The 21252-nt window shown below is 41.6% G+C and overlaps 1 protein-coding gene across 2 annotated transcripts in view; it reads left to right on the forward strand.

Annotated features, from left to right (window-relative positions):
• The window catches only part of HAO1 (hydroxyacid oxidase 1), a 68974-nt gene extending 49505 nt beyond the window's left edge, over window positions 1-19469 (forward strand). The window contains exons 5-9 of one of the 2 annotated variants that reach the window (XM_067705161.1): window positions 9881-9972; window positions 16462-16620; window positions 16736-16805; window positions 16952-17047; window positions 18722-19469. In XM_067705161.1, the coding sequence (XP_067561262.1) occupies window positions 9881-9972; window positions 16462-16620; window positions 16736-16805; window positions 16952-17025 (395 nt within the window). In that variant the 3' untranslated portion in view covers window positions 17026-17047; window positions 18722-19469. The remainder of the gene's footprint in view (window positions 1-9880; window positions 9973-16461; window positions 16621-16735; window positions 16806-16951; window positions 17048-18721) is intronic. The other variant, XM_067705162.1, reaches the window with a different exon arrangement.
• The last annotated feature ends 1783 nt before the right edge of the window (window positions 19470-21252 follow it).

A 21252-nucleotide genomic window follows, 5' to 3' on the forward strand; every position in this document is an offset into this window, starting at 1 on the left:
ATTGTGGGTCTTTTCCTTCTTTTGTGTTTCTTGCCTAGAGAAGTTCCTTTAGCAGTTGTTGTAGAGCTGGTTTGGTGGTGCTGAACTCTCTCAGCTTTTGCTTGTCTCTAAAGGTTTTAATTTCTCCATCAAATCTGAATGAGATCCTTGCTGGGTAGAGTAATCTTGGTTGCAGGTTTTTCTCCTTCAACACTTTCAATATGTCCTGCCACTCCCTTCTGGCTTGCAGAGTTTCTGCTGAAAGATCAGCTGTTAACCTTATGGGGATTCCCTTGTGTGTTATTTGTTGTTTTTCCCTTGCTGCTTTTAATATGTTTTCTTTGTATTTAATTTTTGACAGTTTGATTAATATGTGTCTTGGCGTATTTCTCCTTGGATTTATCCTGTATGGGACTCTCTGTGCTTCCTGGACTTGATTAACTATTTCTTTTCCCATATTAGGGAAGTTTTCAACTATAATCTCTTCAAATATTTTCTCAGTCCCTTTCTTTTTCTCTTCTTCTTCTGGAACCCCTATAATTTGAATGTTGGTACGTTTAATGTTGTCCCAGAGGTCTCTGAGACTGTCCTCAGTTCTTTTCATTCTTTTTTCTTTATTCTGCTCTGCAGTAGTTATTTCCACTATTTTATCTTCCAGGTCACTTATCCGTTCTTCTGCCTCAGTTATTCTGCTATTGATCCCATCTAGAGTACTTTTAATTTCATTTATTGTGTTGTTCATCGTTGCTTGTTTCATCTTTAGTTCTTCTAGGTCCTTGTTAACTGATTCTTGCATTTTGTCCATTCTATTGTCCATTCTATCTCCAAGATTTCGGATCAACCTTACTATCATTATTCTGAATTCTTTTTCAGGTAGACTGCCTATTTCCTCTTCATTTGTTAGGTCTGATGGGTTTTTATCTTGCTCCTTCATCTGCGGTGTGTTTTTCTGTCTTTTCATTTTGCTTATCTTACTGTGTTTGGGGTCTCCTTTTTTGCAGGCTGAAGGTTCGTAGTTCCTGTTGTTTTTTGTGTCTCTCCCCAGTGGCTAAGGTTGGTTCAGTGGGTTGTGTAGGCTTCCTGGTGGAGGGGACTAGTGCCTGTGTTCTGGTGGATGAGGCTAGATCTTGTCTTTCTGGTGGGCAGGTCCACGTCTGGTGGTGTGTTTTGGGGTGTCTGTAGACTTATTATGATTTTGGGCCGCCTCTCTGCTAATGGGTGGGGTTGTGTTCCTGTCTTGCTAGTTGTTTGGCATAGGATGTCCAGCACTGTAGCTTGCTGGTCGTTGAGTGAAGCTGGGTGCTGGCGTTGAGATGGAGATCTCTCGGAAATTTTTGCTGTTTGATATTATGTGCAGCTGGGAGGTCTCTTGTGGATCAGTGTCCTGAAGTTGGCTCTCCCACCTCAGAGGCACAGCACTGACTCCTGGCTGCAGCACCAAGAGCCTTTCATCCACAGGGCTCCTTAATTTGGGATGATTGGTTGTCTATTCAGGTATTCCACAGATGCAGGGTATATCAAGTTGATTGTGGAGCTTTAATCCGCTGCTTCTGAGGCTGCTGGGAGAGATTTCCCTTTCTCGTCTTTGTTCTCACAGCTCCCAGGGGCTCAGCTTTGGATTTAGCCCCGCCTGTGCGTGTAGGTCGCCGGAGGGCGTCTGTTCTTTGCTCAGACAGGACGGGGTTAAAGGAGCCGCTGATTCGGAGGCTCTGGCTCACTCAGGCCCGGGGGTAGGGAGGGGCACGGAGTGTGGGGCGGGCCTGCGGCGGCAGAGGCCAGCGAGACGTTGCAGCCTGAGGTGCGCCTGTGCGTTCTCCCGGGGGAGTTGTCCCTGGATCCCGGGACCCTGGCAGTGGCGGGCTGCACAGGCTCCCCGGAAGGGCGTGTGGCTAGTGACCTGTGTTCGCACACAGGCCTCCCGGTGGCGGCAGCAGCGGCCCTAGCGTCTCATGTCTGTCTCTGGGCTCCGCACCCCTAGCCGGGGCTCGCGCCCGTCCCTGGAGCTCTCTCAAGCAGCGTTCTTAATCCCCTCTCCTCGTGCACCAGGAAACAAAGAGGGACGTAAAAGTCTCTTGCCTCTTCGGCAGTTCCAGACTTCTCCCCGGACTCTCTCCCGGCCAGCCGCGGTGCACTAACGCCCTGCAGGCTGTGTTCACGCCGCCAACCTCAGTCCTCTCCCGGCGCTCCGACAAAAGCCGGAGCCTCAGCTCCCAGTCCCGCCCGCCCCGGCGGGCGAGCAGACAAGCCTCTCGGCTGGCGAGTTCCGGTCGGCCCGATCCTCTGCGCTGGAATCTGTCCGCTTTGCCCTCCGCACCCCTGTTGCTGTGCTCTCCTCCGCGGCTCCCAAGCTCCCCCACTCCGCCTCCCGAAGTCTCCACCCGCGAAGGGGCTTCCTAGTGTGTGGACACTTTTCCTCCTTCACAGCTCTCTCCCGCTGGTGCAGGACCCGTCCCTATCCTTTTGTCTCTGTTTAGTTTTTTCTTTTGCCCTACCCAGGTACGTGGGGAGTTTCTTGCCTTTTGGGAGGTCTGAGGTCTTCTGCCAGCGTTCAGTAGGTGTTCTTGTGCTGTTGGATTCTGTTTGCTAGTATTTTGTTGAAGATTTTTGCATCTATGTTCATCAGTGATATTGGCCTGTAGTTTTCTTTCTTTGTGACATCCTTGTCTGGTTTTGGTATCAGGGTGATGGTGGCCTCATAGAATGAGTTTGGGAGTGTTCCTCCCTCTGCTATATTTTGGAAGAATTTGAGGATAGGTGTTAGCTCTTCTCTAAATGTTTGATAGAATTCACCTAGGAAGCCATCTTGTTCTGGGCTTTTGTATGTTGGAAGATAGTTAATCACAGTTTCAATTTCAGTGCTTGTGATTGGTCTGTTCATATTTTCTATTTCTTCCTGATTCAGTCTTAGCAAGTTGTACATTTCTAAGAATTTGTCCGTTTCTTTCAGGTTGTCCATTTTATTGGCATAAAGTTACTTGTAGTAATCTCTCATGATCCTTTGTATTTCTGCAGTATCAGTTTTTACTTCCCCTTTTTCATTTCTAATTCTATTGATTTGAGTCTTCTTCCTTTTTTTCTTGATGAGTCTGGCTAATGGTTTATCAATTTTGTTTATCTTCTCAAAGAACCAGCTTTTAGTTTTATTGATCTTTGCTATCATTTCCTTCATTTCTTTTTCATTTATTTCTGATCTGATTTTTATGGTTTCTTTCCTTCTGCTAACTTTGGTTTTTTTTTTGTTGTTGCTGTTGTTCTTTCTCTAATTGCTTTAGGTGCAAGATTATGTTGTTTATTCAAGATGTTTCCTGTTTCTTAAGGTAGGATTGTACTGCTATAAACTTCCCTCTTAGAACTGCTTTTGCTGCATCCCATAGATTTTGGGTCATTGTGTCTCCATTGTCATTTGTTTCCAGGTATTTTTTAATTTCCTCTTTGATTTCTTCAGTTATCACTTCGTCATTAAGTAGTGTATTGTTTAGCCTCCATGTGTTTGTTTTTTTTGCAGATCTTTTCCTGTAATTGATATCTAGTCTCAAAGCGTTGTGGTCGGAAAAGATACTTGATACAATTTCAATTTTCTTAAATTTACCAAGGCTTGATTTGTGACCCAAGATATGATCTATCCTGGAGAATGTTCCATGAGCACTTGAGATAAATGTGTATTCTGTTGTTTTTGGATGGAATGTCCTATAAATATCAATTAAGTCCATCTTTTTTAATGTATCATTTAAAGTTTGTGTTTCCTTATTTCTTTTCATTTTGGATGATTTGTCCAATGGTGAAAGTGAGGTGATAAAGTCCCTTACTATGAATGTGTTACTGTCGATTTCCCCTTTTATGGCTGTTAGTATTTGCCTTATGTATTGAGGTGCTCCTATATTGGGTGCATAAACATTTACAAATGTTATAGCTTCTTCCTGGATTGATCCCTTGATCATTATGTAGTGTCCATCTTTGTCACTTCTAATAGTCTTTATTTTAAAGTATATTTTGTCTGATATGAGAATTGCTACTCCAGCTTTCTTTTGGTTTCCATTTGCATGGAATATCTTTTTCCATCCTTTTACTTTCAGTCTGTAGTTGTCTCTAGGTCTGAAGTCGGTCTCTTGTAGACAGCATATATATGGGTCTTGTTTTTGTTTCCATTTAGCCAGTCTGTGTCTTTTGGTGGGATCATTTAATCCATTTACATTTAAGGTAATTATCAATATGTATGTTCCTATTCCCATTTTCCTAATTGTATTGGGTTTGTTATTTTAGGTCTTTTCCTTCTCTTGTGTTTCTTGCCTAGAGAAGTTCCTTTATCATTTGTTGTAAAGCTGGTTTGGTGGTGCTGAACTCTCTCAGCTTTTGTTGTCTGTAAATGTTTCAATTTCTCCTTCAAATCTGAATGAGATCCTTGCTGGGTAGAGTAATCTTGTTTGTAGGTTTTTCTCCTTCATACTTTAAATATGTCCTGCCAGTCCCTTCTCGCTTACAGAGTTTCTGCTGAAAGATCAGCTGTTAATCTTATGGGGATTCCCTTGTGTGTTATTTGTTGTTTTTCCCTTGCTGCTTTCAATATGTTTTCTTAGTATTTAATTTTTTACAGTTTGATTAATATGTGTCTTGGTGTATTTCTCCTTGGATTTATCCTGTATGGGACTCTCTGTGCTTCCTGGACTTGATTAACTATTTCCTTTCCCATATTAGGGAAGTTTTCAACTATAATCTCTTCAAATATTTTCTCAGTCCCTTTCTTTTTCTCTTCTTCTTCTGGGACCCCTATAATTCGAATGTTGGTGCATTTAATGTTGTCCCAGAGGTCTCTGAGACTGTCCTCAGATCTTTTCATTCTTTTTTCTTTATTCTGCTCTTCAGTAGTTATTTCCACTATTTTATATTCCAGGTCACTTATCCGTTCTTCTGCCTCAGTTTTTCTGCTATTCATCCCATCTAGAGTATTTTTAATTTCACTTATTGTGTTGTTCATCATTGCTTGTTTCATCTTTAGTTCTTCTAGTTCCTTGTTAAATGTTTCTTGCATTTTGTCTATTCTATTTCCAAGATTTTGGATCATCTTTACTATCATTATTCTGAATTCTTTATCAGGTAGACTGCCTATTTCCTCTTCATTTCTTAGGGCTGGTAGGTTTTTATCTTGCTCCTTCATCTCCTGTGTGTTTTTGTGTCTTCTCATTTTGCTTATCTAACTGTGTTTTGGGTCTCCATTTTGCAGGTTACAGGTCCATAGTTTCTGTTGTTTTTGGTGTCTGTCCCCATTGGCTAAAGTTGGTTCAGTGGGTTGTGTAGGCTTCCTGGTGGGGGGAACTAGTGCCTGTGTTCTGGTGGATGAGGCTAGATCTTGTCTTTCTGGTGGGCAGTTCAACGTCCAGTGGTATGTTTTGGGGTGTCTGTGGGCTTATTAGGATTTTAGGCAGCCTCTCTGCTAATAGGTGGGGTTGTGTTCCTGTCTTGCTAGTTGTTTGCCATAGGGTATCCAGCACTGTAGCTTGCTGGTCGTGGAGTGAAGCTGGGAGCTGGTGTTGAGATGGAGATCTCTGGGAGATTTTCACCATTTGGTATTATGTGGACATGGGAGGTCTCTTGTGGACCAGTTCCTGAAGTTGGCTCTCCCACCTCAGAGGTACAGCACTGACTCCTGGTTGCAGCACCAAGAGACTTTCATCCACATGGCTCAGAAGAAAAGGAAGAAAAAGTAGAAATAAATAAATAAAGAAAGAAAGAAAGAAAGAAAGAAAGGAGGGAGGGAAGGAGGGAGGGAGGGAGGGAGGAAGATGAGAAGGAAGAAAGGTAGGAAGAAAGAGATAAAATAATATAAATTAAAGTAAGATAAAATAAAATAAAATAATTAAAATAAAGAGTAATTATTCAGAAAAAATTTTTAAAAACCCCCAAAAAACAAAACAAAACAAAAAACACGGACGGATAGAACCCTAAGACAAATGGTGGAAGCAAAGCTATACAGACAAAATCTCACACAGAAGCCTACACATGCACACTCACAAAAAGACGAAAAGGGGAAAAAATAATAAATCTTGCTCTCAAAGTCCACCTCTTCAATTTGGGATGATTCACTGTATATTCATGTATTCCACAGGTGCAGGCAGGGTACATCAAGTTGATTGTGGAGCTTTAATCCGCTGCTTCTGGGGCTGCTGGGAGAGATTTCCCTTTCTCTTCTTTGTTCTCACTGTTCCCAGGGCTCAGTTTTGGATTTGGCCCCGCCTCTGCATGTAGGTCACCGGAGGGTGTCTGTTCTTCGCTCAGAGAGGACGGGGTTAGAGGAGCAGCTGCTTCGGGAACTCTGGCTCACTCAGGCCAGGGGGATTGAGTGGTACGGAGTGCAGGGCGAGCCTGCGGTGACAGAGGCTGGCGGGACGTTGCACCAGCCTGAGGCGTGCCATGCGTTCTCCCGTGGAAGTTGTCCCTGGATCCTGGGACCCTGACAGTGGTGGGCTGCACAGGCTCCCTGGAAGCGGGGTGTGGATAGTGACCTGTGCTCGCACACTGGCTTCTTGGTGGCGGCGGCAGCAGCCTTAGCGTCTCATGCCCTTCTTGGGGTCCGCGCTGTTAGCCGCGGCTCGCGCCCGTCTCTGGAGCTCCTTTAAGCAGCACTCTTAATCCCCTCTCCTTGCACACGAGGAAACAAAGAGGGAAGAAAAAGTCTCTTGCCTCTTCAGCAGGTCAGGACTTTTCCCCGGACTCCCTCCCGGCTACCCATGGTGCACTAATCCCCTGCAGGCTGTGTTCACGCTGCCAACCCCAGTCCTCTCCCTGCGCTCCGACCGAAGCCAGAGCCTCAGCTCCCAGCCCCGCCCGCCCTGGCGGGTGAGACAACAAGCCTCTCGGGCTGGTGAGTGCCAGTCGGCACCGATCCTCTGTGCAGGAATCTCTCCGCTTTGCCCTCCGCAGCCCTGTTGCTGTGCTCTCCTCCATAGCTCCGAAGCTTTCCCTCTCCACCACCCGCAGTCTCTGCCCGCGAAGGTGCTTCCTAGTGTGTGGAAACCTCTCCTCCTTTACGGCTCCCTCCCACTGGTGCAGGTCCCATCCCTATCCTTTTGTCTCTGTTTATTCTTTTTTCTTTTGCCCTACCCAGGTACGTGGGGACTTTCTTGCCTTTTGGGAGGTCTGAGGTCTTCTGCCAGCATTCAGTAGGTGTTCTGTAGGAGTTGTTCCACAAGTAGATGTATTTCTTGTGTATCTGTGGGGAGGAAGGTGATCTCTGCATCTTACTCTTCTGCCATCATCCTGTTCAGCCTCTTCCCTTGTATTTTGTTTGTCATTTTTCACTTGTTGCTTTTAATAATTTTTCTTTGTCTTTAATTTTTGTCAATTTGATTACTTTGTGTCTCGGTGTGTTTCTCCTTGGGTTTACCCTGCCTGGGACTCTCTACACCTCCTGGACTTGGGTGACTATTTCCTTTCCCATGTTATGGAAGTTGTCAACTATAATCTCTTCAAATATTTTCTTGGGTCCTTTCTCTCTCTCTTCTGCTTCTGGGACCCCTATAATGTGAATGTTTGTTCGTTTAATGGTGTCCCAGAGGTCTCTTAGGCTGTCTTCATTTCTTTTCATTCTTTTTTCTTTATTCTGTTCTATGGCAGTGAATTCCACCATTCTGTCTTCCAGGCCACTTATCCATTCTTCTACTTCAGTTATTCTGCTATTGATTCCTTCTAGTGTATTTTTCATTTCAGTTATTGTATTGTTCATCTCTGTTTGTTTGTTCTTTAATTCTTCTAGGTCTTTGTTAAACATTTCTGGCATCTTCTGAACCTTTGCCTCCATTCTTTTTCCAAGGTTTTGGATCACCTTCATTATCATTATTCTCAATTCTTTTCTGGAAGGTTGCCTATCTCCACTTCATTTAGTTGTTTTTCTGGAGTTTTATCTTGTTCCCTCATGTGGTACATAGTCCTCTGCCTTTTCATTTTGTCTATCTTTCTGTGAATATGGTTTTTGTTCCACAGGCTGCAGGATTGTCGTTCTTCTTGCTTCTGCTGTCTGATCTCTAGTGGATGAGGCTGTCTAAGTGGCTTATGCCAGCTTCCTGATGGAAGGGACTGGTGGTGGGTTCAGCTGGGCATTGCTCTTGTGTGCAGAGCTCAATACAACTTTAATCTGCTGGTCTGCTGATGGGTGGGGCTGAGTTCCCCCCTGTTGGTTGTTCAGTCTGAGATGACTCAGCACTGGAGCCTACAGACCCTTTGGTGGGGCTAATGGTGGACTCTGGGAGGGCTCACACCAAGGAGTGCTTCCTAGTACTTCTGCTGCCAGTGTCCATGTCCCTGTGGTGAGCCACAGCCGCACCCTGCCTCTGCAGAAGACCCTCCAACACAAGCAGGTAGGTCTGATCCAGTCTCCTATAGGGTCAGTGTTCCTTCCCCCTGTGTCCTGATGTGCACTCTACTTTGTGTGTGCCCTCCATGAGTGGAGTCTCTGTTTCCCCCAGACCTGTCAAAGTCCTGCCATCTAATCCCAGTTAACTTCAAAGCCTGCTTCTCTCGGAATTCTTCCTCCCATGGTTGGGAAGCCTGACATGGGGCTCAGAACCTTCACTCCTGTGGGTGGACTTCTATGGTATAATTGTTTTTCTGTTTGTGAGTCAACCACCCAGAAGTTATGGGATTTGATTTTATTGTGATTGCACCCTTCCTACCATCTTGTTGTGGCTTCTCCTTTGTCCTTGTATGTGGAGTATTTTTTTGGTGAGTTCCAGTGTCTTCCTGTCGATGATTGTTCAGCAGTTAGTTGTGATTCTGGTCCTCTCGCAAGGGGGAGTGAATGCACATCCTTCTACTCTGCTATCTTGGACCAATCTAGAACATGTGAATTTTTAAGGACACAAATATTCAGTCTATACCACATGGGTTTAACATTTCCATGTACCTATAATTTTAGAAGAAAAATATTTCTAGCATTATTTTGAAAAATGGGAACATTTAAAAAGCAGTATTCCATGAAACACAGTTTGGAAGATGGTGATTTAGCATAAAACTTTCCAACAACCAGAATTATAAATTCTCCTGTGAATCTTTTTTTATTATTCTTGTCAGGTCTGCCTTTGATCTCCATTGCTGAATTTATGAATATATACAATGTTCTGTATCTATCTGCTTAAGTTTCCAAAATCTGATTTCACTACAACCTTGGACTATCTTTGAGTGTTAAATTGGAGAACCAGTGTTATTTTTGTAATTCTGTTAGAAAATGTTTTTTATTGGGAGAATATTGAAAATAATAGTTAAAATATAAAGTATAAAAAAAGTTGGAAACTGATTTAAGAAAATGTTAATCTATTATTTAAAACTATATTTTCAGAAACCAATATATTTTGAAGCATGATTAGAGGTGTAGCATATAATTTTAATATTACATTTTTGTATATTTCAATGGGAAAAATACATTTAATTATAGAACACTATTACTTAAAATAATTATTAAAGTTATATCTTTATATTAAGGAATGTTTTGGAAATAGACTTGTTCATCACCTGTTGTACTGAAAGTGCTTGCTACTTGGATGTTCTTTTATGTTATTAAATTGTAGAGGAATATTTATATTAAATGCTAAATAATATGATCTTGTTAATAACAAAATTACTTAGCAAGAGTATTTACTTTTCAGGATAAATACATTTTTAACTGCATGTCAATTTTCTGTCTATTGATAATTCTATTTTATCATTAAATTGTTCTAAGTGTTAACCTTTTTTGGCCAAAGAAGCCATCACTATAATTCCAGATTTAACCCTTGAGTGTATTTCTGTGTTAAAATTTCCAAGCAAGATACGTATGTATGAGGTCAGGCTCCCTTTGACTGGGATGCTTTGGCCTCAGAACTCAAGCCTTTATTAAGTTGTCTTTTCCATACAATGGTTGTCTTGCTCTTTCTAGGTGATGATGCCAGGGAGGCAGTTAAACATGGTTTGGACGGGATCTTGGTGTCAAATCATGGGGGTCGACAGCTCGACGGGGTGCCAGCCACTGTGAGTTTTGGCAAATGCCTCAACTGGTATTCCCATTTCTATCCCACTTTTGGCTATCTCTATGACTGCCTTTCCTTGTGTATATATTTTTGTGTGAATACTCAAGGTAAAATATGTATGAATATAGGTAAGAGCTCAGATTTTAAGTTTAGTGGCAAGTAACTACCTAAATTAGATCACTATTCGGTCTATTTATTTGTAAACTTATAAAAGTCTGTGTTAAATACCAAGCCATTAGTAGGCAGGGATTATTCCTGTTTTCATAAATATACCAATAAGTATATTATAAATTGGAGTATGAAAGAAAATATTATGTCATGAGTTTCCTGGAGGTGGGAGTTGAAGAACTGCAGAGTGAGGGCAGGTGGGGAAAGGAGGTAGAAATCCTGTGGTCCAGGTGAGGAGATGTCTGCTGCAAACAAGCTATTCTGTTGGAGCTGTGAACTACCTTGGCTGCATATTGGAATCACCTGGGAAACTGTAAAGAATCCTAATTCCCAGGCTGCACCCTAGATCCATCCATCAGAATCTTGCAGGACGAGGGGAGGCAGAGGCACTAGTATTTTTGACAGCTACCCAGGAGATCCAATGTGAATCTATGTTTTGTATACACTGTACACACTGTGCTAGGCAAATAAGAGTCCAGAATCCAGATATAAAAGTAAACTAAGCTGGTTGGAATGATTTGGGATGGAGTTAAAACTGTAAAGGAGAGCAATTAGCTCCAAAAAGGCCAAGAGCCAAGGAGTCCAACCAGGGGTTGATTTTAAGATCAAGGATTGGTGGGCCCAGAAGTGGACCAAAAGTCATGGAGGAAGACACATATCTAGGGGTGGATTTCATGGATCCATGATCTAGAATGGAGGCCAGAAGCTGTAGGTGGAGTGGGGTGGGGTCCCCTTACAGGCTGTCCACTTGTGGGAACATGACCAAGATTCTTTTAGATGAGGCAATGGGACTGCAGTTGCCTTTCACCTCTGCTCTGTTCTCATGTGGACCCCTGTTTTTACGAGTGTGAGTCTAAAAGTGGAATGGGAAAGAGTGAGATGTGTTTGGGGAATACCAAGGAATCCATTTTGTTTGCACTACCTGGTGGGAGTCGGGAGTCCTGGGAAATACACCTGCTAGGAGAGGTCTGGGAGGAGGTCCTTTAATATTATGTCATTGAATATGCAATAGCAAAGCCCTGAGTTAGCAGCAACGAGTATCACAAATTGGACTGTGGCATTACAGGGGACAGGAAGATCAATGAGGTGGCCCACATAATTATGAGAGCCAAGGAAAGAGAGAAGGGCCTGACCTGCTATGGGGCAGAAGGACTCAATAGTCCCTCCGAATTTCAGTTTTTTCATCTTTTAAAGTTTAAAAATCAATTAGATTACTTCTTTGGTGCCTTTAAACTTTAGTGTTCTATAATCTCAATTATCTATCATAGGCAAAGTAAGCTAGCATCATGTAACAAAACTTAAATAAATATGTATCTACAAAATAATGTGGATGGACTTCCTAGGCCATCATTTCTGAGCTGGATCATCATATGCATTTCCCCCTTTTGTCAGAACCATTTAGTCATAGTTAATAGTGGATGGCTTTAATTGGGATGAATATTTGAATTTATTCAAATAATTTAGTAAAGTAGTAGTGGATTACTGTTGCATTAAACTAGCAGGCTGATTTAGCTAAAGCCACGGATGCTGTATAGGTTAGGGCAGATTGAATGATGACAGGGAGCTATTGGGTATATGCATTTGCACTCAGACTTTTTCGTGAAGCACTAATGGGCTAATGATAGGAATGAATCAAGTCTTTGCACGCAGTCAATAATTAAAATCATAAAATTGGAAGTTGTCAGCTCTTTCCAATTCAGCATTACTTATAAAGACCCATCTTTTTAGGTGATATTAAACATTGCCTGCAGTGGAGGGTGAAGAGCTCCTTTGGGCAGGGAGAAGATGGTCACAGTTCAAGGCTTTTCCGCTGATTTATGACTCTCTTTTGTATGAAGATGTAGACTTAGTGTGCAGGCCAAATTCAGTTTGTTTTCTAAAAATAAAATTTAAATCTACTGAAATCAAATCTAACTAGATTTTAAGGGAAAAATATCTAAATGGTGTGATTTATTTCCTTCTGGCTGAGGGAATATGGAAACTTATCTAAAAGAGTTTTTTGAGTTGTGGTCTCAGAGACTATTTTAAGAAAAACAATTACCCTCTCCTTTGCATGATGTGTGCATGAGAGGAGATGCTTGCTTGAGTTTTGCCTCCTACTTTAGAGCAAATTTAAGGTGCATGACAATGAGAGGAATGTGAAACAGTATTGAGTTTATAGTGAAGGTGCTTTTCTCTCAGTATGGTGATTTTGAGGTGTGTGGCAAAAGGCTTGGAGGATGCTGTGGTGTAGAACTTTTCAGTAGATACACAGAAGGACTTGCTCTCCTGCACATTCTGTGACATCATAATTCAGAGCCAAAGAGGCAACATGATTTCACTGGCAGAGCGTTGAAATGAACCCAGAGTTTTGGGTTCAAGTCCTTGTCTTGCCTCCTCTGAGGGGTGAGAGCTGGGTGAGCAAGTTGCTCAAACTTTTCAGCCTGAGCCTCTTCATAACGTTGTGTTGGTTGCAAAAATAGAACATCTGGATTATATGATTTCTACATTTCTATAAATCACAGAGTTTCTTTGTATGGAGAAATACTTATCATTAAGAGTCCTAGAACAGGAGTTTGACTTAAGTCCATCTTAATGCAACGCTACCAAGAACCACTGCCAGACCCCTGCTACAGCAAAGAGTTTAAAAATAAGTTCATGTTAAGATCCTTACCCTGAAGGTAATAATGTGGCCAAGACTTGTCTTGGAGTAATTAGCGAATGATATGGCAGAATCAAATCAATTTCCAAAATCCACAGTACTGGAACATCTCAAACTGGGGTCTAAAGACAAATTCTCTGGATCTTTGAACCCTAGGAGAATTCTTTTTTCATTTTTGTTTTGATGCTAACTGGACCCAAAATACCTTAAACTTAAAAATATGACATTCCTTTCTAGTCAAAATTCTCAACTGTAAAACCTTTTCAGAAAATAAACTTTGGGTTGTTAAATCAGTGTTTCTAAAGTTGAGTCCTTGGGCATATTCTATGAGATCTTTCATTTTTCCTTCTGAAAGGAATTCATGAAATTCTACCTTTGAGAGACACTTGATATATCAGTTAGCTTTTGCTGTGTAACAAACCACTCTGAAATTTACTGGCTAAAATCCAACAGCCATTTATTCATGTCACAACTTTGTGTGTTGGCAATTTGAGCTGATATCCACTGGGAGGTTTTTCTGGTCCTGGCTGGGCTCACTCATATGCGTATGTGGTCCATTGCTGGGTCTACTAGGGCAGACTAGTGTACGATGACATCAGCAGGGATGACTCTGCATCGTCTCACATCTAGCATATTAGGTGGCCTGGTTTCCTAGAGAGCAAGTGGAAATATGCAAAGCCTCTTGAGCTCTAGGCTTAGAACAGGCACACTGTCACTTCTCTCTTGTTCTATTGGTGAAAGCAAGTCACAAGGCTGGTTTAGATTCAAGGGGTGAGGAAGTAGACTCTTCTGGCCCCATTTCTCCCTCATGATGGGAGGAGCGGAAATGTCATGTTGCAAGGAAATGGAGATAGGGAAGGAAATAGTTGCAGTCATTTTTACAGTTGCAAACAATCGCCAGACCTATATGGACCAGTGATTTTCTAAACGTGCTTAGTAGAACTCACATCCCCACCCCCAGGCAGGGCTGCCTGGTGAAGCGTGATGGGTAGAGAGTCAGAGGAGGACTTGTGGGCAATGGCCTGGAATCTGTCTCCTTCACTGTTAACTAAAGCACCTCTGGCTTTTCTGCTTTTGTTTGTGCTCAACTGCTTTGGTTTGGAAATCAAGAGTATAGGACTGGATGCTATAAGAATGTAGAAAGATGGAAGCCCCCTGTGAGTGGAAGTTTTGTGGGACAGGGGGGACCTGGAAGTGTGTACCTTGAGCAGGAACAGGAAAGAGGGGGGCTCTTTGGGAGTCAGATCCCTGTGGGATTCATTTTGGATTCCTTAAACTGCCTGGCATAATGCCTGGAATCTGCCAGGTAATCAATAAAGTGTTTGATAAATCAATGAATGAGATATATGTATATGTATAGCTGATTCACTTCATTATAAAGCAGAAAATAATACGCCATTGTAAAGCAATTATACTCCAATAAAGATGTTAAAAAAAAAATCAATGAATGGATGGATGAGTGAGTAGTAGTACATTGGAATCTTACCGTATTTTCCTGTAGATTAACTCTGCTGGAGATAAGCCTGAAATTAGTTGTCTAAAGAACCTTTAAGGAAAGAAAAGCTGAAATGAATTGTCTCTTAGATGTGTAGCAAGCTGAAAAAAAGGGAAACAGAACAGTCATAAAATAGTGGATTTTTCTATTACATTTAGTTATTTAATCTGCTCTGATCAGAATTATTCTGCATAATATATACACAGTAAAACTGCAGCTCCAGAAAGAAGAAAGGGAGGATAGAAATGCTCAGCTATGGATAGAACATCCTTGTCCAAGGACACAGGAAACACCAATCTGGACTAAATTTTATAACCCAGGATTCACATTTTAAGTACCCTTATTAGTTTATTTTTTAGGCTAGTTTGGGCATTGGAAATATCCTAAACAGACTTGATTTGCGTGACTGTGAAAATGTGTATTGAACCCAAGCTAGCTAATATTTTTCTTTGGTTTTGGTTTCAAATGGGGAAATATGCTTAATTATAGCTTGCATCATCACTTGGAAATTGTAGCATTTATATGTTGATGTAACTTGCCTGACTGTAAAAAGAGGACTATGTATAGGTAAAGGGACGTATGTAAATGGATCCAAAGCATGTTTGGCCAGGCAGAAAAGCCAAAAGGAAAAGGGGAAAATCACACTACCTGCCAAACGTTTTAGGGGCCCTGCTCCAACTGTTGCCTTCACTTCCTCCTAATCTGTAGTCAGGTTTGGTCTTCAACCTTTTACACAAAACTCTCTTTAAGTTGAGCCTCTAAAATTTTAGGGGAGAAGTGGGAAAGCTTTTGAGTGATTTCAGCACAATTATTTCTAGAAAAACTGCACTTGAATGTATGGACTTAATTTTATATTTAAATACTTGGGGATGAAAGTGGATAATTTCTACAGATTTTGATCTACAGGTCACCTTGAGGATTGTTTCCACCCTCAAGTGCAAAGATTCACATCAAAGTAGCCAATTGTATCAGTTACTAGCTATTAAAATTGTTGGCTATTAGCCAACGTTATGAGCTAGAAAACAAAAGATTAAAAACTCAGTGATTTAAATCAACAGAGTCTTTATTCCCATGAATCTTTGTGTCAACTGGGGGTCTGCCGATCTAGATTTGGTACTGGTTAGATGGCTGTGCTCCAAGTTTCAGGTCCAGCTGGGCTTGGATGGGGCAGCTCTGCTTGCTGAATATTTTCTCTGGGTCTAGCTAAAGGGAAAGCACTGCCTGGGGGATTCTCCTCCCATGCAAGGTGCAGGAGAAAATTGAAATGCACGAGGTCTCTTAAGGCCTATGCCCAGAAACGGCACTCTGCCACCTCTGCTCAAGTGTCATTGGCCAAAGTAGTTGCAAGGCCAAGGCCACTGTCGAGTAGTGGCAAGTGCACTCTGTTTCTTTTAGTAGGAAACACTGCCAAGTGGTCTTGGAAAAAGTGGGTTCAAAGTGGTGTGAAGAATTAAGAACAATAGTGCAATCTACCAGATCGACCTCAATGAGGATCTTATATTCTCTAGTGCTGATATAAGCCTATCATCAATTGCCAATCAAGATGAGGATCTTCAAGTTTCATGTGGTCATTTTCCTTAAAGGCAAGAAAAATGTTATCAGGGAGAATTCTCTAATGTACAGCTGGATGTTTCCTATATTATTATATATATTTGCTACATTATTGTACATATTCCCGTATTTTGGATGGGAAAATCAGAGACTAAGATTTTCTGTGACTGGTGGTGTTTGCATTTTTATATACCATTTCTTCTACCACAACCTGAGTATGAATTTTAACAACTCATTTTTCAATGAGTAAATAATGTTCAGAATAATTTATATGAGCAAGATAATTCATTTATATTTATGTGTTTAATGAAAAAACAGCTCTGTGTCTTTTAAGATCATTACGTGCTTTTAAATTGTGTTTATATATTTTTTGGATCATGATATTTGAATTTGAATATCAGGAATAGAATAAAACCCTTGGATTTTGATAGAAAAATAAGTCAGTTCCAAATTTAGTTGGTTTTTTATTACTAGCATTTGCACCTCTTATTTTAGGAGGGAATAGCTTTACTGTTGATTCTAAACCTAGCCTCTTTCACTCTAAGCCCTGTCAGGTGGTTGGTGGCCTGAGGAAGTTGAATTGGAGAACAATTCAGCATGCATAGTATCACTTTACTGACCTCTTGTCTCCACAGATTGACGTTCTGCCAGAAATTGTGGAGGCTGTGGAAGGGAAGGTGGAAGTCTTCCTGGATGGGGGTGTACGGAAGGGGACCGACATTCTGAAAGCTCTGGCCCTGGGAGCCAAGGCTGTGTTTGTGGGGAGACCGATCATTTGGGGCCTGGCTTTGCAGGTAATGAGAGGACAAAGCAATAAATATATAAAACAGGATGACTCAACTGTGAAATAAATCTGTGAAACCATTCAGACTGACTTACTCAAAAGATCTGTGTCTTCTATTTGCTTAGGGAGAGAAAGGCGTTCAGGATGTCCTTGAGATACTGAAGGAAGAATTCTGGTTGGCCATGGCTCTGAGTGGTAAGACTTGGTGCTCTCATTTACAACTTCTTTTCTTCTGGGTGTCTTTAGGCCAGGCTCCTTGGTGGAGAGAAGTGAATTTGAAGGGGAAGAGGATGGAATCATTTGGAGTGTAATTCAATTTAACGTTGGCTGCATACTCACAGCTGTAGTGCAGAGTGCTCTCTGGACGGAGAAACTCCACAGTGTGTGCTGTCTGGAGTGGTCACTTAGCCTTTGACAGTCTTCTCAGGGATATTTTGGTGAGTCTTACTAGTACCTTAATGGTGAACACTACATTGAACCCTTCCTCCTCTCTTAACACATGAATGAGAAATCTAACTGGCTAGTCAACAGCTCCATCTGGATGTCTAAGGGGCATCTCAAAGTCTACCTGTCTAAAACTAAACTGCCAACTTTCCCCTTTAAACCTGCTCTACCTTCCAACTCTCCAGTCTCAGTTCATGTTAATACTATTATCTCAGTTGCTCAGATCAAAAATCTTAAGTCACTTTTGACTCCTTTTGTCTCTCATACCCTCACATCCACAGAGGTGCTTTCTGTAAAAGAGACCTACTCACCACCTCCTCTGCCACCAGCCTGTCTGGAGCCTTCATGATCTTTCTTCATCTTGGATATTGTGATGGTCTTCCTGTGTATCCTTCCCATCGTTGTCTCTCTTTCCTAGGGAATTTCGGGTCAGCCTGTCTATCGTTGCTTCCATCCCTGTCCCAGTCTATTCTGATCACAGCATCAGGACTATCCTTTTAAACATGAACTCAGGTCATATCACTCTTCTGATCAGAACCCTCCAATGGCTCTCAATTTATTCAGAGTAAATGCTGAAGTCTTTACGATGGTCTACGACGTCTTATGTGATTGACCTCTGTCACCTCTCTGACTTCAGCTCCTCCCACTCTCACTCTTGCTTATTCCACCCAGGCCACATTTGCCTCCTTGATTATCCTTGACCATGTCAGACATATTTCAGCCTTAGGGCTTTGGCCTTGGCCGCGCCTCCTACCTGGACGCTCATTCCCCATATATCTACGTGGCTAACTCTCCCATGTCCTTCAAGTCTCACTTACATCCTACTTTCTCACAGTGTCCCATCCAGACCACCGTATTTAAAATGGCAATTTGTCCTCCACCCACTCAACTTCCAGTTTTTTTCCCTGTTACTATTTCATTATTTTTCCATAACACCTAACACCTTCTATAGATAATCTATCACATAATTAATTTTTTAATTACATGCATTATGTATTTTCTGTTTCCTCTCTGGAAGTAAGAACCCTGAGGCAGGGATCTTTGTTATCTTTACTGCAGTATCCCCAGTGTCTAGAGCCGTGCATAGCACGTAAATAATAAGTATTTGCTGAAGGAACGAACAAGTAAATAATCACCATTATTCCTAGTGACTGAATTTGACTCAGAATGGACCTCTAGATGCAAAGAATCACCATGAGTCAATTATCACCTCCCCCACTTCTGAAAGTAATGAGGGCTTCCTTTTCTGTGATTCGTGTCACTCAGATTGTCCCCACAGATAGAATTCTGGAGATCAGTGGTCTACACTCTCCTGAGCTGAGGCTGTGTGGACACAGCATCAGTGAGAAGAACGCCATTCTCTGAATCCTCACTCTGCATTTTAATTTGCTACAGACATATCCTAAAAGAGAGCTTTCAGCCACTGACTCTCTATTAAATGTGGCAGAAAAGAATATACTCTTTGTGTTAATAAAAATATGTGCCAGTCATTTTGTGTTAAGGACTGTTTAGGTAATAAAAATGGTCTCATGCCACATAAGATTTGGCAAGCTTACCTTGAATCATAAACCTTACATTTGTCAAGTTTTACATTCCTTGGGAAAACGATTACCTGCCTGATTATTATTGCATTCATTTCATATTAAATGTATGCATTATTTTTTCAGGGTGCCAGAATGTGAAAGTCATCGACAAGACATTGGTGAGGAAAAATCTTTTGGCCGTTTCCAAGATCTGACAGTGCACAATATTTTCCCATCTGTATTATTTTTTTTTTGGCGTGTATTACTTGACAAAGAGACACTGTGCAGAGGGTGACCACAGTCTGTAATTCCCCACTTCGATACAAAGGGTGTCGTTCTTCTCCAACAAAATAGCAATCCCTTGCTATTTTAAGTTCATTGCTTTTGACTTTTCAATGAGTGTCCTAGGAACCTTTTAGAAAGAAATGGACTAGCATCCTGGAAATATATTAACTGTTAAAAAGAAAACATTGAAAATGGATTTAGACAACGTCATTCCCTGGCAGCCTCACGTGCTACAAAACAAAAGATATCCTTGGGTAAAATTGGACGTAGCTAGTGCAGAGGTAAAAAGATAATGATCTCCCTGTTTATTAACCTGCATTGTGTGTGGATATCCCTAAAACTGTGTTCTTAAAATCTAAGCGCAGGTTCAGAAGGCTGATGTGCCTGGAGAAACAGGAGATTTGAATTCACAACACTAAGGAGATAGCACTTGAGAGAATTAGGATAAGTTGGTGGTAATTTGTGTTTTTTCTAGATACTTTTTAACACCCTGGGCTATTCTACTTCTTTGAATGTAGATTTCCATTCACAGCTTTAGTATCAGAATATATCTGAGTATTTTATGATATAGATTGCTTCTTATTCAGAGAGAAATAAAGCATTTTTTGAAAAGAAGATATCGGGTCAATTTGTAACTGTGGAATTCAACTATTTTAATCTCTGAGCCCGAACTACCTCTCTGTTCCCTGTGCATACCCATTCATTCTCTTATACCTCCTAGTTCCTCTTCTTTACTCGTTTGCTTCTTTCCACTCATAGTCATGTACCAGGCCAGCTACATGCTTTGTGAGGGCCATGCCAAGTGAAGATGTGGGCCCCCTGTTCAAAAAAGCAGGAAAAAGGCCTTCTCCTTTCTTTCAAGGTTTTTCTCTTAACCTGTCAAGGTCTCTTTTCTTTGCTATTTAATGTCATGTTTCCTTGGGCACGGGGATCCTCACCGGTGCCTGAATACCACCCTGTGATCTGTCCCAACTCCTGCTGGGGGTGGATGGCGGCACTGCCACTGGGCCGGTGGTTCAGCCAGCAGCCAAGGACTCGTTCAGGAAATGTGGGGAGGTGGTGGCAGGGTGGTAGGGTGGAGGGGGTGCGGGGTGGGGATAATGTGTGATTCTAGACTCCCAGGCCCCAGCACGTGTTCCATGGTCCCATCATCCTTTATTATAAAACACAAACTTAAAGATAAGATTATTAAGAATTTCAAGCCAACAACAGAACACTAAACTTACGCTTGAGGCCCCCTTTGGAGCCTGGAGTCCTGTGTGACTGTATTGGCGAACTGTCCAGGAAGCCCTTGTCACGTGACTTTTACATTTATTCCCCAACCAGGTATTTGACAGATTATAGGTAAACTTGGTAATCAAGGTGAGTCTGAAATTGTCTTTTCACCATCTCTCTGGTTGTTCATTTAGTGTGAAGTACTGAATGAAACAATTGAGAGAATCACTACCTTGAAATATGACCATGATATTATGTCTTCTTGTTTTATTATACTGTTTGATCATTCTCAGATCTCTCTCTTTGTCTCTCTCTCTCTGTGTCTGTCTCTTTCTCCTTTCTTCCCTCCTTCTCTCTTTTCCTTTAAATGCTAAGATATTTGTAAATACTATGATGGACACAAACATATATCTTTCTTTTTGAACTTATATCTAGGTCTGATAAAGAAGAATCATTTAGCAACTTCCGTGGTGGTCCAGTGGTTAAGATTCCATGCTTTCACTGCAGGGGCCACGGATTCGATCCCTGGTTGGGGAACTAAGATTCCACATGCTGCATGGCACGGTCAAAAATATAAAAAATAAAATACAATAAAAAATTTAAAAATAAATTTTAAAAAAAGTTAAAAAAAGAATCATTTTATCTGATAAAAAGAAATTAAATTTTTCTCCAAATACTAAGAAAGAATATGACTGTCATATCACGTAATTGTTTTGTGCTTTTCCAATTAATATTGATCAGTTAATAGGTCTATAATAAGCACTTCTTTGATCCCACCAACTGATTCAGAAGTGCCTTTGCTGTTTGCAAAGAATGTCCACTTTGGCTACATTATAGTTTGTGGTTGCTAAAAACTTGATAGCTTTCTCAGCAAATGGAGATCTTCACAATGGCATTTTAAGTGAGTCTTATGAGAACGATGATGAATGATCTTTTTTTTTCCTAAATTTATTTATTTATGGCTGTGTTGGGTCTTTGTTTCTGTGCGAGGGCTTTCTCTAGTTGTGGCAAGCGAGGGCCACTCTTCATCGCGGTGCACGGGTCTCTCACTATCGCGGCCTCTCTTGTTGGGGAGCACAGGCTCCAGACGCGCAGGCTCAGTAATTGTGGCTCACACGCCCAATTGCTCCGTGGCATGTGTGATCTTCCGAGACCAGGGCTCGAACCCATGTCCC

Source organism: Pseudorca crassidens, chromosome 15 (assembly GCF_039906515.1).
Source record: "Pseudorca crassidens isolate mPseCra1 chromosome 15, mPseCra1.hap1, whole genome shotgun sequence".
Taxonomy (NCBI): Eukaryota; Metazoa; Chordata; class Mammalia; order Artiodactyla; family Delphinidae; genus Pseudorca; species Pseudorca crassidens.